Source organism: Camelus bactrianus, chromosome 1 (genome assembly GCF_048773025.1).
Source record: "Camelus bactrianus isolate YW-2024 breed Bactrian camel chromosome 1, ASM4877302v1, whole genome shotgun sequence".
NCBI lineage: Eukaryota > Metazoa > Chordata > Mammalia > Artiodactyla > Camelidae > Camelus > Camelus bactrianus.
In genome coordinates this window covers 38,933,577-38,951,529 of record NC_133539.1, presented here as the reverse complement: position 1 = coordinate 38,951,529, position 17,953 = coordinate 38,933,577, and the positions used below count along the sequence as shown (strand labels likewise).

Sequence of the window (17,953 nt, the reverse complement as noted above, 5' to 3'; positions counted from 1 at the left end):
TTCTGCTTTCCTCACTCCCCGTCTGCCTCTTCTTTCTCAGTCTCCTTTGGGGACACCTCTTCATTTCTTAAATCCTGATGTTCCAGAGGGTTGAATTCTTTTCCTGTGTCTCTGCATTCTGTATATTCTCTCTGGGTTTTCTTAACCATGCTTAAAGCTTCAGGTACAATCAATACGCTGATGTTGGTCAAATCTACATCTCTAGCCCAGATCTTTTTACCCGAGTTAAACCAATGTAAGTATAAGGGCCTCTTGGATAACTTCTCTTAGATGCCCTTCAGGAATCTTCAACTCAGCAGGCTTGAAATGGTCTCGTTTCTATTGCAAAAACTTGTCCTTCTCCCTCTCTGACTTAGTGGTAATACCATCAACCTGCTTGTCGAAGAAAAGAACCTGACAAATGTCTTATTCTTTTCTCTCTTTCTCCCTCCAAGTTCAATCAGTGACCAAGACACATTCGTTTTTCCTTGCCTAACAATAAGTCCATTCTCTTATCTCCTGACTCCAAACTTACTCTCATTTCGTACGTCAGGCCCTGGCCTTCCCAAGCTTGGATTGTGGAGACATATAACTGTCTCTGTGTCCAGTCTTGTTCCTTGTTTTGCACTTGGACTTTAAATCAGCCCTGGAGTGATCCTTCAGAAATGCAAACGTGATCATGCCATTCTCTTGCTTAAAATGCTCCCATGGCTGCCCATTGCTTTTATGATAAAATCCAAAGTGCTTCCCCTCTCCCCCCACTGCCTCCCACCGTCACAGCTTCCCGTGGTGGACTGCTTCAGGGAAGACGGACCGGAGTAATAGTTTAATCTCTAGCTATTTCATGCTTGGCTTCACTTTACTGAGGCTGCCAATTAGTGATTTAGAGGTGAACTCTCATGTACTCCGCTGTGAACTGAGGCCAGCTTCAAGTAGTCCTTGAAGAGCCTTTGGCCTTTTTATCACTAAAAACCTGCACTGGACTGAACTTGTGACCTAAAGTTGAACATCTGTATCTCCTATTGGCCATCCCCTGAGTCGGGAAAGTGAGCTTTGAAAAATGCTTTGGTTATTTTAAGTCCAATTTGGCCTAAATTAAGAAATATATTTTCAACTTAATAATATTTTAAATGTAATACGTTCAGACATAGATGGTAGTGTTTTTTTCTTCTACTCTCCCTCCTCTTATAATTGCTTTTCAGAGAGAGGTGAGTAGATCTTCTCAACTCTACTGACTTTTATAAAATGGTGGATGAGTGCCTTCATTTTCTTGTCTTGTCATCTGTCTTTTTCTGGTTTTAGCAATGGAAAGTAACAACAGCTGAGTGTGATCAGATCAGCAGGAAACATCCTTGCTCCCGGCTGATTCACAAATTGCCCCTGTCTTGCTTGCCATTTCAAATAGAGGGATGGAATATGGAATGGACAAGGAAATTAAAGGGGCTGCAGGCATACAAATTCTACTTATAAAGGTAAGGGAGGATCAGTAAATAAAGAAAAGAATTATAAACACCATAGACTCACATAGGAAAAAATATTTAAAAAGTGATTCAGAAAGATTAGATATGGAGAAGAGAAAAGGGGAACCTGTTTTCTTATGAAAAAAATCATTTAAAAATGTTAATAAATTGCTTTTCAGTTGATAAATAAATACGGTTTATACACACTATTCTAAAAGGTCAACCACTAGACGGTTATCAAAGCAGACTTTGTCCTCTTTACCTGTTAGTCTTGTCTGCAGCCTGAAAGAAATTATGATTGTCAAGGGGAAAAAAATCAACATTATGCATCTTACACAAGGATGTCCTCTACCAAGGTGTGAAGGGCACTGGGATTGCGGATCAGTTTGTCAAGGAAGCTGACAATGTCAGTAAATTTTGGTCTGTGGTTTCTCTCCTTCTGCCAGCAATGGAGCATCAGCTGGTGTAGAGATGCCGGGCAGCCCATGGGAGCTGGAAGTCTGTAACCTTCTTCAATGGACAGAATGACCTAAATGCAAACATACACAGGTTATTCTCTTACCTTGGGGGAAAAATAACACATAGGCTAAGTTTTAATTCCTTTTATACAGGAAGCGGAAGCCAAAACATTGGTAAACATGAAAACTACTTGCGAGTACACGTGGTCCAGACAAGGATAAATACAAAAGTTGTGAACAAGAATTGCAAATATGTTCGTACCATCTGATCACCCAGGTTTTTTAACCTTGTGATATACGGATGGGAGGTTAAGTTTCATCACAATGTCCCAAAATAGTTTTTGTGGGATTTACCTGGAATCTCTCAAAACCCAATTAGGACATCAGAAAGCCAGCCTAAGATCGATGCATTTAGTGAAAACCACGTGTGACAAATGTTTTAAGCAAAATTGTACTTCTGCTGAAGCACTGAATTCCTGAATCATTTTTCATCCTTTTATAACAATGTCAGGGTGTATTCTTTTGCAGCCATCATTTCTTCTTTCTTCTTTATTGCCTATTTAACTCCTCTTCACTTACTTCTGGCTTTCCCTTAGTCTGACACTGATATGATTACGAAGTCCTTTTATAACTTCTAAGGTCACTTATCTTTGAAATGCTATCAGTGCCTAGCTTAAGGCCACAGAGCAACAGGACATTTGGCCTGAGTATCCTCTGGGCCAGCACTCTCCAGTGGAACTTTCTGTGAGGACAGAAATGTTCTCTCTGTCCAACATGATGATAAGTATGCACTTGTGGCAACTGAGCACTTGAAATGTGGCTAGTAAGACTGAGGAACTGAATTTTTAGTTTTAGTCAATTTTAATTAATTCACATTAACTTTTAAATAGCCACATGCAGCTACTCTATGGGACAGTGCAGCTCTAGGGAAAGGAGTTTCTATAAGTTAAGAGTAACAACAAGATGATATTATTATTATTATTAGTAGTAGTAGTAGTAGTAGTAGTACTTAGGAAATCACATACAAAATAAGGCAAGATATTTATCTATTTATCTGTTTACTATATGACCCACCGGGAGTTTCCTAACAATGCAATAAAATCGGTTTGGAATTTATGTAGCTTATTTATAAATAAAGTGTTCAAAGGTGTTCATGTGACTCTTTATTTTTATATCACCTCTGGAAAAAAGACAAAGGAAAGGGTTTATTTCCCCCATTTTTGATGTGGGAATATTGAGGGACATACTAACATTTAAAGAGAGGCACAATTCAACCTCCCCTCTTCCCTGTGTCAACAACAGAAATACAAAAGTGCAAGTGTAAATATTGTTAGCAGCACTCTCTTTTTTGTAAAACCATCTATATACACTTCCTATAATTTTTAAAAAACATACCTCATTTTAATTTCTCTTTTAATGCACACTATTTGACATGACTCGAAAATATCCATAATTAATGCTAGAGGCAGTTTGTTAAAAGGAGCAATAAAACACCTTCAGGAACTTAACTGCTAAGCTTTCATTTTTTTAGTAACCAGGAATTTCTCATAATCCCATCAGTGTCTTTGTGACCAGAACACTTTCCCCTGTCAGGATACTAGCTTTTTTCTGTTCACTTTATTTCCCATTATTGGATAGGATTTTTTCTTACCTGTTTTCTGAGTACTTTTGCTACCAACTAGGCTTAGATTTTAAGACATTTTACAATACATTTTAGTAAAACAGGATGTGTGTAAAAATGCTTGTAATGTATCAAAACTACTATGGATAGTGAGAAAAATAGAATAGAACTCCATTAGAGAAAGACTTTAAAATCCCACCCCAGGAGAGCTCTCTAGTCAATTCACCAGAGTTACCTAATTATAAGTGCACAGAATAAGACAGATGACAAGTGAAGCTGCAGTCTGAGAAAAAAAATTAGCTGCCTTTATTGAGTGTCATGTGCTAAGTGCTTTGCATATTCTTCTTAATTTACTGCTTAAAATAACTCAATATGGTGGTTATTATTACCCCTACTGTTAAATGAGAAAATTTAGACTCAGAGAGGTTAGGAAACTTGCCTAAATTCACACAGCATAGGTGGCAGAGCTGAAGTTTGAACTTAGTTTCTTTTAGCTTCCAAACTTTCCCTCTGGCCATTCCCCAGAAATGCTTTTCAGTTCTCATGATAACATCTTCCTCTCCAATCTCATATCAACTGACCTGATTTTAGGACTGATGATTACGATTTATGTTTCTTATACATCTGCTAACTGGACTTCAGTGTTTTTATTTGGATCCTAAATTTTGTATTCTGGGTAAATCAAAAACATATTTACTTCATAGTTTGTAAAATGTAATCTCTGGCTGAACAGGGTCATTTCTGAATGCTTCTGAGTCTTGTACACATTTCTATTATGGAATCTATTACATTGTATTGTAATTTTCACCTGCTTCCCTCTAAGGCTAAACATACTTGAAAGCAGGAATTACGTCTCTATATTTTGCATTCTCATCCTTTATGTGTGGTTCCTGACACATTAATAAATGTTATTGACCAAAACTAAAGCTGTTAGAAGAAATTTTGGGATTTGTCTTGATAGAGGAGTGGATTCTTAGAAAATCTAGAGTCTCAAGCTACCCAGGATGGATTGAAAGCACAAGCATGTCAGCATTTGGGGTACCTCTGAAGGAAACACTAACAAAAAAATTGGTGCATCAAGCAGCATTGTCCAAAATGATCTCATGACTTCTCTCTGGTTTGCTTGGACAATGAACCAGGTGAGACTGGGCCTTGCTCTTCCTTAAGAGAGAGGCACTTGACCCAAACTCCGCTTCCTGTAAGACTGGTGGCTTCTTCCTCCTGTCCAAAGGGTTTACTGTTTCCCATTGGCCCCAAGGTCCTTAGCTGCTGGGGAGCTGACTTTCCTAGACAACTCCTGTAAACAGTTGACACCCAAATCCAGACTGCTTGGTGCCAAGCAGGCTGTTTATTCTTTTTTGGCAAAAAAGGTTGCTCTCATGATTGCCCTGTAAGAAGAGAGAGTGACAAGGAAGTGTGGTCCTTCGCCTGGAACCTTTATCCATAATGTGTTCAGCATGTCTGGTCCCAGCATGCTTTTCTGTGGGGACAGTGAGAGGCTCAGGGACTCCTGACATTTCTTCTTGCTGACCTCTGGTTTTGCGAGTTCTTTATCTCGCAACTTTGTGAAATTTGTCCCGAGCCCTGGTACATGACAGAGGTCAAACATGAATGTCCCACCTTATAGGACAAAAGTAATAACAACAATAATAGCAGTGGCAATAATAATACTGGGAGCTCTTGGATACTTCTAGGTGCCATTTCTAAATGATTCACATGTGTCAACTCTGCTAATCCCCAGAATAATACTATGAGGTGGGTACTGTTGTTACCTCCACTTTACAGACAAGGTTTACATAGAGAGGTTTAACTTGCTGAATGTTACACACCTAAAATTTCTGGCTTCAGAGAAGAGATTTAAGCAATATGATTCACAAAAATGGTTAAAAGACACAACATCTTTCTAATGGGTTTTTAATTTATTCATCCAAATACAAAAATATTAATCACTTAAAGTGTACTATTGAGCATCCTATGTATAAGCGATAACATAATGGGTAGGAAATACCTCTGTCTTTAGGAAACAGATAATCTGGCGAAGGTGACCAAGGAGTCTGAATATGGTTAAGTGCCATCTAGCACAGGGAGTCATGGGAGCATGTCGGAGGAGTACCTAACCCAGCCTTGGGAAGGCTTCTCAGAGGAGATGAACTGAATGTGTAAGGTAACAGGGTCAACTAGACAGGTCCAAGAGAGGAGATGTGACCTGATCAGGGGATGAGAGTAGATTCATGCGACTAGAATAGAGTCTTCAAACAGAGAAATGGTGAGATTTGAGACTAGAACGTTAAGTAAGCACTGTATTTCTTGAGATCATGAATGATTTTGCATGCTATAAACAGACTTTATGCAAAAGGGACAAGGGTTTTAGCAAGTAAAGACAGTAGGTTTGCCTTTTGGAAGCTCACTCTGGAGCCCTGCAACATGAAGAGTGCACTGGAGGGCGTGGGAGGCCAGGAAGAAGGCCGACAGTGATCCAGGCCAGAGGTGAGGAGGGCCTGGTGGAAGCAGTGCTATGGGGTACCAGTAGACTGATCTGACAGGGATGTGGGCTTGGGTGACATTATATGGAAGTAGAGGGAGAAGAATGACTTCTAGATTTTTGGGTCGGTCAACTCGTAAAAATAGAAGACAAAGGAGGAGAAGCAATTTAGGGGCTGGAGTGACCATGAATAAAGCTTTCTATGAGCTTTCTGGTTTCAGATTCAAGGAACATTATATAACTTCGAGAGCTTATTATACACCAATTTCCAGGCTAGGTGTTTTAACACAGCTCACCTCATTTAGGTCTCAAAATGCCTAAGTGAGTGTGGTTTTACATAGTCTGTAGGTAAGAAAACTGAAGCTGAAACTGATGAGATTAACTCAATATCACAGCTTACAATTCCACAAAGGACAGACTAATATTATCATCTTGGTAGCCCCTCAGTCATGACGGTGGTAGAGAACAGTCTGTCCAGAGTCTTGAGTCATCCCTCCAGAATCAGACCTTGAGCCTCTTTATACACATACACACTGCGGGCTTTCACTCTCACCTGCCAGCTGGTGACTTTCATACATGCAATCCTCGCTCAGCTTTCTTTCCAGATCTCTATGTCTATCACCCTTAGGACATACCAACTTCATAAAGTTGCAAGTGCAAAGTCATACATGTGCCGTGATTCATTTTGTTCAGAACTAACCCTGTTCCTCCTGTGCCATGTGTCTTTTGAAGAGGGTACCACTCTTCAAGTTGTAGGTTAGGGAGTTGCTTGCCCTCTGCCTTCCGTGATGGTCAAAATTAACTGAAGACACGTTGATTCCACCACCTTTACATATTTTAAATCTGCCCCACTTTTAATCCTCTCTCCAAAGAATTTATGTTTCATTCTGATCACTGCAACAGCCCCCTAACTAGTCCCTTTGTCTCCCCTTTTCCACCCTCAGTCGTCTCCCACAGTGCAGCCAAAGCAATCCTGTGGAAGTGGAGCTGTGCTCGTGTTCCTCCCACGTCTGAAATTCAGCAGTGGCTCACCATGCCCCTGGCTCTCAGCCCTCACCTCTGGCCGTGTCCGCTTCCCCTCTGCTTTGGCTGCTACAAAACACTTGCAGTCTCTCAGCTGGGCCAGCCGAGCTCCTCCAGAGCAGGGACTGTTTCTTTTTTGCATACGTTCCCAGCATCTAAAACAATGCCTTGTCAAGTTCAAAGAGTAAGCTCCCATTGTCATATATGTGATCTATGAAAACAGTATATTAACATTTATCTTCATAAACAAGCCTTTTGTGAGAAGTTTTGCTTCATAGGTATTTTCTTATTCCTTAGTTAAGGACTGACAGGGAGCAGGAGCATATGGGGCGCTTTGTCTAAAAGACTAATTGAGGTTTGTTGTTTTAGGATATGAAGGGATGATAATTAACTCGAGAGAATTTTGTTAACAGCTTGGTTTTATGATAGTTCTAGGCTGTCAACCTTTGGAGAAGAGTTATACAAGGTTATACCCTTATTTGAAAATGTAAGAAGATTAAAATAAAGTGAAAAAATATGAAAATGACTGCAGTGATAACTTCCATGCACAGGAAGAAGGAATTAGATTCTGCCAGAAATTATTATCTAAAACCTGGCTGGTTATTCTAAGCAGACCGTACTGGTTCTTTGTCATTGACACTGCAATTTTTAGCAGCCCAGAATCAACACAAGGCTCTGCTGGGGCACGTAGCTGACTGCTCTGCTCTTGCTGAATCTGATGAGTTTTCCAATTGTGTTGACGGTTTCTGAATCGAAGCAGGCAGTGTGGACCTTTTATTAAACTAGACAAACAAGGAGTAGACAGTCAATACGAGGACACTGAGATATCCCTGAACGATACCCCTGAACAAGGGCTGCTTGGGTTGGGCAGGGAATCACACTTTTATGTTATAAGGCTGCTAAATATCTCCCAGAGAGAAGAGCATTGAATTTACTTATTCATACTTGCTTTTAAAAGAAACTATCTCAAAATTTTAGCAAGGACTGAAATGTACACTAGTACATGGAATACGAAATGATTTCATTTTTATCTTCCCTCTCTTCATCGTGGCTTTATGGAAAACCTATAATTTCAGGTTGAAGGGGGATGGTGAAGGGTCCCCCAAGGGTCCCAGTCTATCCTTACTTTTTGTGATAATGAATACTTATAGATATCAGCATGCTTAAATTTATAAAACAGTAATACTCAAAACACTGGCAATGTATTTTCTGATATTCAGTATAAAGATTGTGCCTACATAGGCACAAGGAAAAAAAGAAAAAAAGAAAGGAAAGAAGTGGTTCTAAGAAAAAATCATTTATAATCTTATACCTATTTTCTTAGTCAATATTTTTCAACATACAGAATTTATAATTCAGTACAAATAATCAAGACCCAAATGAAATTCAGTATACATTAAGAAAAAGGGGGATAGGGTGGTAAAAGAACATACAGACAGAAAACAATTTTTCATAGGCTAATTTATAAATCATTAGGGCTTGGAAACCTAAGATTTCCTTTCTAACTTTAAGACAAAGAATTTCTTAAAGCCCTATACTTAAGACAGTTCTCCAACCTCATTTTTTTGGAAGTCACAATAGAATGTCAAGGACTAATAAAAATGGAGAGGGCTTGTCTTTGGTAGCTTACCATCTTTCAGACAGTTGAATGAGTAGACAAAATGGGGAAAAATATGCAGTGTAGGACTCTCCTAGGTTAAAAGGTTGCTGATGATAAGATTTATGGTTTGGGAAATCTTTAGCCCTAATAGCTGAAAGCCTTGAGATGATTAACACTCTCTGTGCAACTACGCTTCAGTGTGTAAGTCATGGAGAGAGCATTAGTGAAGGAATCACCTGAACTGCATCTGAGCCCTGAACTGTCACTAACAAGCTCCGTTCTTGGATGAGTCTCTGTCTCCTCATTAAGGAAAGAAAAGAAACGGAAATGGGATTCAGTGCTTGCCGTAGTACCTTTCAGCTCAAGAAGCGATGTTTCTGGAGTCAGTGAAACTGAAGACTTAATCTGCGGGAACTCTGGTAACATCTCTTGATCTCAAAGTTCTGTCACCTCCAGATCTAGATCTGGCCTCCTTTGAAAGGACTGTTTGCCACAGAGCTCCAAGCACAGGGAGACAAAAGTCCAGGTGGGGTCAGAGGATATCGTGGTAAACTGAGGCCAGGAAGGTTTGGGGAGCCATGATATTCATTACTATGCCAGTTCTCCTCCAACAAAGTATACTTTTTGGGAATATAAAGACATATTCCATGTTCTTAAAACTCAGGCCCATTTCTGCAAGTACTCTCTGTGAAAAAACTAAATATTTCTTCACTGGTGCATCATTTCCATTATAGAAAGATAATAGGCAACTTAAATACTGTATTTCCTGGGTCCATTAAAAGTATCTGAAAACTATGGAAAATCGTTTGAGTACAAAGGAAAGGGGGATTTTAAAGTACCCTCTTTGTAAAAATGCTTTAAACAGAACACAAGTTATAAAAGTTGTAAGCGCAAAAGATTCTATATATACATTTCTTCCAAACAGAAACTGAAAGTATAATTAATTTTCTATGAAAATGTTGCTGACATGTCTACATTTCCTAGTTTTGTGGTCATTTAGTTAAAAAAAAATTTCCGTTGAAAATTACACTGTTGTGATAGCATATTGGCTATTGGTTAACTCTAGTTGGAACTTTACTATTTGAATTATTTACAATGGCGATTGATTGACTCTCGGAATATCTTGGGTATTGCTCTTGTCTCTGTAACAGACATGCATCATGCTGGCGTGACTAGCACGTATTTAATTAAAATGTTGCTCTTGCCTATAGACCAATGGTAGGAATTATCGAAAAACTGAGAAAAAGAAGGCCATTTTGAAAATTGCTTTGGTAGAAACATATTCAAACAAGCGCAAAAATTCCCTCCGTAAAGTGGAAGGTTGAAATAATGGGAATGCGCCGTTAGCAATTTACTGTATCTTACACAGATCATTACACAAGGACCATCACATAATAAAGTGGAGTTTGGAAAATCTAATCAGAGACAAAAATTGGAAATGACTGGACTCTCTAAGTCATAAAATCATACAGCATTTGTAGGTAAGTGGATTCTACACATCCACATTCTTGGCTGAAATACTGACCTATAACTGAGAAATAAGAAATATGGTAAAAGGTGATTTTCTTCCTTCTCAAATTTTGAAAAGAGGGATCAATTCAGATAAGGTCGAAAGGTTATTTCCAACCACATCATCTATAAAAAAAAGTCTTAAAGCTGAACTGTAATTTTTTTGTTCAGGTAAGCTTCAGAGAGCAATCTAAAGCAAAACTCATTATTATATTAAAAACTTTTGAAAAGTAAAGAGAAAAAAAATACAAAAACACTGAGGCAGCACTATGTTTCCTAGTAAACCTCAAATGAGATTTTCACTGACAGAGGTTCTCTTTTTGGGAAACTGAACTCAGTAGCATATGCTTAAATGATACCATACCCAGGAGGCATTTGGGCTTCAAATTGCTTCAAGGTGAATTGTTTGTTTGTTCTTTTTTCTTTTTCTTTTTAACGGCAACATGTCAGGGAAACAACAAAACAAACAAAGCCCCAGACGCCAGTTTTGCGTTCACCTCATTAGTTCAAGTTAAGTCGCCTCTCATTTACATGGTGCTAGTTTTCCCCCAAATATTAGCTCTGTGGGGACTTGGTTATCTGATGTTGCCTGCTGTTCATGTTTTGCTTGCATTTTCTTCTGTTAAGCACATTATACAGTGTAAGTGTTGGAAGGACGGCAGTGCCCTTGGTGTCATCCTTGGAGCCAGCGTAGCTCCTAGCATTACAATGCACTCCTATTATGCAGTAAACAACAATTATTTTGAACTTGGATGAAAATAATATAAAACACTACCTTGCAATATCTTTAAAAAAATGCTAGAAAATAGCAAGGAGCTGTATGCCTTCAATGTGCCTGTGACGGGTTCCTGGTAATCAGCTAAATATACTGATGATTAGGATTTTATTTTAAGCTACTGCCTTAAATATTTTTAAGAAATATAATAAATACAGTGCATTTTATAAATTTTTAACATCAAAACAAAACATATTGCAGAGAAGAGTTATAGTTCCACACAACAAGGAGTCAATCCACATTCTTTTGCTAATAGGATATGCTGAAAAAGCTTCTCTTTTCAGAAGCAGAAGTAGCATACTCCTCTGAAAATTAGACTTCTATGTATAGCTTAGAGGGGAGAAGCACACACTTTGGAGTAAGCAAGGGGGCTTCAACTTTGGTTTTACCATTAACCAGCTAATAACATTGGGTAAGTTGCTTAAACTTTCTAGAAAGCCTCTTATCTATAAATGGGAGTAATAATAGTTTCTATCTCAAAGAATTATTTTAAAGATTAAATGAGCCAATAATCTAAAATACTTGGCTCATAATAAACTTAGAAATTGTAAGCTATGATTATTACCATTTATAATCATAATTAAGTGTCTTCTATGTACCAGTTGCTTTATATGTATTATCTCTGATTCTTTCAAATCCTGCAGTTGAGTATTTTGAAGCCCATAATAGATAGTATCTCAAAAAGCTTAAAACACTTATTTAAGATTACATGACCAGTAAATTGCAGAGCTGGGATTTCAATCCAAATGTTTTTAGCTCTAAAGCAGTGGCTCTTAACTGGGAGTGATTTTTGTATCTCACCTCTGACTGGGGAAGGTTTGGGAACAGTTTTGGTTGTCATGACTGGGAGGCTGTTACTGTCATCTAGTGGGTAGAGACCAGGGATGTGTTAAACATCCTACAACACGCAGGACAAGCCTCCCCCTACCCCAGTAAAGAATTATTTGGCTCAATAATAGTTCTGAGGTTGCGAAACCCCTCTTTAAAGCTTTCAGGATCTTTCCAATACACTTGCTGCTTCATGAGAATATAATGATGAACAGCGTTAATATTTTGGTGCCATTTGATATTGTAATAAATAAAGCTGCTCTTGGAAACAATGTACAGAAAAGAATAATAGTTTATCTCTGGCAGCACAACTGATTTCCTTTGGGGACTTTCTCCCTCACTCTATGTGCTTATGGGGGATATTGGCAGTCACAGTGCTCCTTCCACCTCCTAATGCACAGGCTGGTACCTTAACCTTTCTCTGTCAATCACAGTATCCATTTTCAGGCGTGATTTTGGTTCAGCGTTGGCTAACAGAGCCAGCCAGTCTTCTCTGGGATGGGTGTATGAACTTTCACAGGGAGAAGGCCCCATTCTACTGAGATTGCTAAGCCAAAATGCTGAGTTCTGTACTATAAAGATGAATAAAGCAAAGAAGAAAACTTCTGCAATTGCAGAAAATGAGGTCAATGGACCCACTGCTTGGAAAGGACTGAAGTCCTGCATGACCCCTGAGATACGGCACTGCCTAACCACCTTCTCACAAATCAAAAAAAAAAAAAATTTATTTGTTGTTAAGTTAGTTTCAGTTGAGTTTCGTTCATTCATAAGCAAAGGAATCTTGAATAATAAAGTATGCGTGCCTTTAAGGGCATCTATTAAAAACAGCCATGTTGCAGTCACACGATGTTTTCTATAAGAAAAAGAAAAAGAAGGCCTGAGGTCTACCCCTGAGAGGATACATTCTACCTGGGGGCAGGGGCAAGACTTAGACAAAAGGCAGAACTTCACCTCCTCACCTACATTGAGGGCTCCCTGAGAGTGAGGGCTGGGATTTCTCCTTCTCCATCTCCACCCCCATGCCCAGTGACTGGCACGTGTGTTATCAGTAACTGCTGAATGGCCTTTTATAGACTAGTCCTCTGCACTCTATTTTTTCTCATTCTCTAATGTATATTATCACCTATCTTTGGGAAACTCATTATATTATTCACCAAAATGGATTCTGCAAACTCAGAATTGTTCATTGTAATAAAATATGTCACAGTCTGCAGAATGGAGGGACCACTTCATAAACACTATATGGAATGTCCTAAACTCATTTAAAATCTTAAAGCATGTTAACATTCCATATTTAACTATATCCATAAATTAAACTCACCAAAATGTAATAAAAATATAAAACAGTAACATAGAACATACTTGAAATTTTGTCTAAAAATTACTTTCATTATTTAAAATACACTTTGGTTGCAAAAAGTCAAACACAAGACTGTACTTTGAATGAACAAATGAGAAATGCAGGACAAATAGAAAATAACCAGTATTTGGAGAAGGCAGCTCAGAAAGTTTTGATTAAGCTATTTGTGCTTCCAAACAGAAATTTTGGTTACAGGATCTGTCACAGATATGCTGACTTCCAATGTGTTAAGCTAAACAGAATTCCAACTCTCTTTACTGCAGCAGCAAAAAATATTCACAAGATAGATGAAAGATTTTAGCTCTTACTGCTTTCTTCTCCTCTTGTATTGATCTGAGGACCTCAAGGGTTTGGCTTCCCCTCACCGCCCCCCCCCCCCCGAACTTTTTGTTCTCCTCCAATTTTCAGATTCTTGCTTGCATATTCTTCGGTAGCCACTCAAAGACCATGAAAATAACCAGCCTAGCCCTTAACCAGTCCTTGAAAAACAACTAAGCTCTGGGTGGAGGGAGCATTCAGCCTTGTGCTGCGGGCACTGGAAAATCTTGAACAAAAGAGAATGGGCTTAACCTCAGATGTCTATTCCTGGCTGCAAGCAACTTCTGATTCCAGGTACAGTCTTTATGGCCAAGTGAGGTTTAATACACAGAACGGCTCTCTAAATGATCATCTTGGATGCAGATCATCAATGTACATGGACAGAATGGCTGGGTAAACAATTGGATGAGAGCCAGGAAGGGAAGGGGTGACTACAGGGTGTGGATGACTCTAGGCAACAATTAAGAACAATGTACAAGGGGTCTGTGTCGGGAACTACATATCTGGGCTTTTTCTCTCAGAGGTTGCTCTCCTAGAAATTCTGTCTTGTGGCCTGGTACCTTCACCTGCACCTGCTCTGCTCCGTGGGAGCTCTGTTGAATTCTTGCACCTCCACAGAGGTTCAGGAAAGCCCTCAACTTCAGAGAAGAACAATCTGAGTCACTCACTTGCTGAGGCAAGAATGATAACTATTTCTCTAGAGACTATAAGTTCATAGCATGTTACTGTTAAAAGGAATATTAAAACATCATTTAACCAAGTCCTTTTATTGTATTTATTGGTCATGAAACTGAGGCATTTTCATGGTTAAATTTCAGTCTACATTAATGATGGCCTTGGTTACTAGCTTGGTGGTACAATGTACCCCAGGTGGTAAGATGGTAATCCAGGGGGCAGGAAAAAGAATGGAACTTCTCTTTATGTTTATTTGTCTCATCCTACTATAAGGAAGACTATTTGTGCATGTCTAATAAGAGTAACCAGGACTTTTATGACCATGACGAAATGACTTTCATCAATGTATTTGGCAATATGCATATTTAAAACCAAACCCCTAGCATTTCTTATCCTCCTTTCTTGCTTTTTCCCCCAAAGCAGTGATCATCATGTTATATACTGTATGTATTTTGCTTATTTACTTTGTTTAAAGTCTGTTTCCCTCTCCCTAGAATTGCTGGCCCATGGACTGTAAACTCAACTACCATCCAAGAGGCAGTGATTCCGTCTTCTCCTTGTCCAAGGCTTCTTCTACAAGGTTATTACAACTGACTTCTAAGATCACTGTCAAAGCATTTATTATGTGATTCTGGGGATATCTTAGTGCTTCTCTGTGCCTCAGTTTCATAACCAAGTTCAACTCGGGTTGGACTAGATCATCTGTATGATCCCTTCAAGGTGTAACATTTGTTTTCTGTTGTATCTTTAGTTCCTGGAACAGAGAAGACCCCCAATAAATATTTTTTAATGAAAAGGAAATATATTAGTACAGTAGTACTAGCACATAGTGTGCCAAGAAATATACACATGTCAGCTGTGAAGGCTCAAAAACTTTTTCCTGCAAGGCTATGTGATTAGTAAAGTTTGGAGCCCTCTGAATTAGGCAATTTTTAATTTTAAGTCTGTCAGGGAACTGGTCAAGACAAGGACTAAATGAGGTTCTAGTTAAGGAGGGTACTTGAACTGAGGGCTCTTCTGTGCAGTGAAGACTTTGACTCATCTGGAGGAGGACTTTTTATTCTAGAGATTTGCTTGAATGGCCTATTTTAGTCGTGTCAAAGTGAGACAGGCAGGCAAGCGTTATAGTGGGTTCAGAGTAGAACAAGAACTATGGAGACTGAAGCCAGGATTCTATTACCTTGGATAAGTGGTTAAAAAAAAAAAAAGGTGAGTTCTTTCTGGGAGAGAAGGAACACATTTCATTTCTGCTTCTGGGATTTAATCTAAAGACGAGTGTGAGAGGTAGTCACAAGTCGCCCCAAACAAGGCCCAGAGGCAGGAAGGAGCAATGAGGTCCTTCAAATAAAATTCCCTGAATAGTAAACTCTAGGCAAAAGGCCTGGATCTAAAAAGTCTAAGTGCTGGGAGTGGAGCAGAGGTTGCTGGTTACAGCACACTCTGCACTCAAAGGCGGATGCTCTGCAGGACTGAGCCACCCAGCTGTGTGTTTTGATGATGTGCTTTAAAGAGCAAGCCTGGGCAGTGTGTATGACCTTGAATCTGCTGCCGTGCAGTTTCTGGACCTGGCATTCTCCACAGAATAAGCAGGCACCCACAAGCCTGAGCAGGACTCAGCTTGGAAGTAATGCTCCATGTCAGAGAGAACTGATAGCCATAGTGAGCTAACCACAGCCCAGTCTTCTCCGTGCCCGGCATTCAGAAAGGAGAAACTCTGTCACTGAACAAAACCTTAAGATACCTGGACGACTTGAGGTTGGGATGGAGTAACAAGGGTGAGGTGTGGACAGGTGGCTCAAACAAGTGAATGGAAAAAAGGGAAGAGATCTGACAAGAGTTGACTCTGCTTAGGGATTCTGTACAGTCACACAGTCTTTGTTTTCACCTCTGAACATTCAGAATCCCATTAGAGCTGATTTCCCACTGCCATTGTCTCAGAAACCATTAGATGCTTTGAGAAAGGCAAGTGAGTGGACAAGGGTCTAAATTCTGAGATGAGGGAGTGATATTAAAATGTATTTTCAGTTCTGACAGCACACTTATTTACATTGTCAGGATACTAGCATATTTTGATGACTGTCTCTACTACTTTGGACAGGCCACAGAGGTCAAATGTGTGTTAACTACCTGGTTCTATAATATTACTAACCACCAAGGTAATTTTCACAGCTAAAGCAGAAAGAAAACAGATTGTGTAAAGAGTCATGCATCTCAAAAGAACCACGCTAGATGACATATTGATAATACACTGCCTGAAAGCATTCAGTCTTTTTCTATTAAGTGATATCTAGTCTCAATTAATTTGCCCTTTACAGCAGTGCATTATACTGCCCTAAGGGAGAAATGAGGGTAAACATGATTCTTGGTTTTCTGTCGCTTGTAGATCAAGGCGTTGCATAAGCATTAGAACAATATGTGTGGACGTATCAGATGGAAGACATGGGTCAGGTGCTCACATGGCAAACACCGCCAGCTGGCCCCTATGGCAACAAACACCTCAGAGTGAAAGGCTACTTAGCTTCCTAAGTTCAGCCACAGACCCTGAACCACTCTCAGGAAGACAAGGGCTAATCTGAGGGAGGGTGAAGCGTGTTTCCCCATGCATACTATTGTGTCTGCATTCACAAGATGGCAGTTTAACTATGGGTGGCACTTACATCTTGGTTAGACATTTCCCAGTAAGGTCTCTCTCCATAGGACATGACCTCCCACATGACGATGCCGTAGCTCCACGCATCACTTGCCGAGGAGAATTTTCTGTAGGCAATGGCTTCTGGGGCTGTCCACCTTATGGGTATTTTCCCACCCTGGAAAACAAATTGGAGATTTTTTTCAGCTGGGTCACAAGTGTATTAAAAACTGAAGTGGCATTCCAATTAAATAACTTTTATTAGAAAGACCTAAACACTGCATGATAGCATTGGCATTTTAAATAAAAATAAAAACAAAACCAGAGTAATGTAAAAATGTCAGGAATATTTTTCCTGTAATAGCTACTTGGTGAACACAGTTTTAATGGGACATAAGTCACACTTCAGAAATATTTTATTTCATTCATTAGAGAAATTTATTTTCACTTTAGAATCACACAATTAAACTCACTATTATGCCATTTGAATAAAGTTCCAGATTATAGGACATTAAAACTAAGTATCATCCAACATTCATTAAACACTGTACTGCATTATAAATAATAATGATAAGTTCTAACCTAACTGAAGTCAAATGGTTAAATACAGAATTGAGACATCCTCTACAAATTCAATTTTTATCAGAACTCTATTTCCCTTTCATTCTTTTTCATCTGTTACGATTATGTTTATTTGAAATAAAAAAAAATCCTTGAACATTATACAAGAGCCCCTGAGAAGGCTGATCTTTCCTTAGAACTCTTTAGTTTATACTTTTCATTCTTCAGTGTTCAAGTTAACATCTGAACACATTAGACTAAATTGCATGAATTAAATCTATACTGTTCAGGTATTAAAGCCTGCGATGCTGTTACACGTATTTTTATCAACACATCACATTTTATCTCTAGAAACACCTTGTAAGTCCCTTTTTCCTGTAATGACAAGAATAAAACAATTCATCCATTTGATTGGCAGTCTTTGAAATCTGCTGCTCTGGACAGCAGGTTGGGCGGACGGGAGCGACTGAAACGCCACTAGATGGCGGAAGAGAACAAGGAGCGGCTGCCAGACGGCGGACTCGACCCCGCGGAGACGGCTTCTGTTTCCAGCTGATTTTCGACAGGCAGAAAACCCACCACCACGGAACTGTTTCCTCATTTCAGCACTCTCATGATCACGGCATCCGATCACCTGCTGTGCTCAGAGTCTGGTGTTAGGGTGAGTGGGGTGGG

The 17,953-nt window shown here is 39.3% G+C and overlaps 1 protein-coding gene across 5 annotated transcripts in view; it reads right to left on the bottom strand.

Annotated features, from left to right (window-relative positions):
* Nucleotides 1–17,953, bottom strand: part of EPHA6 (EPH receptor A6) — a 743,078-nt gene that overhangs the window by 22,419 nt on the left and 702,706 nt on the right. For all 5 annotated transcript variants that reach the window (XM_074361623.1, XM_074361631.1, XM_074361637.1 and 2 more), the window contains 2 exons: nt 16,746–16,895; nt 1,775–1,968 (listed from right to left, as the gene is read on the bottom strand). In XM_074361623.1, coding sequence (XP_074217724.1) covers nt 1,775–1,968; nt 16,746–16,895 — 344 coding nt within the window. The remainder of the gene's footprint in view (nt 1–1,774; nt 1,969–16,745; nt 16,896–17,953) is intronic.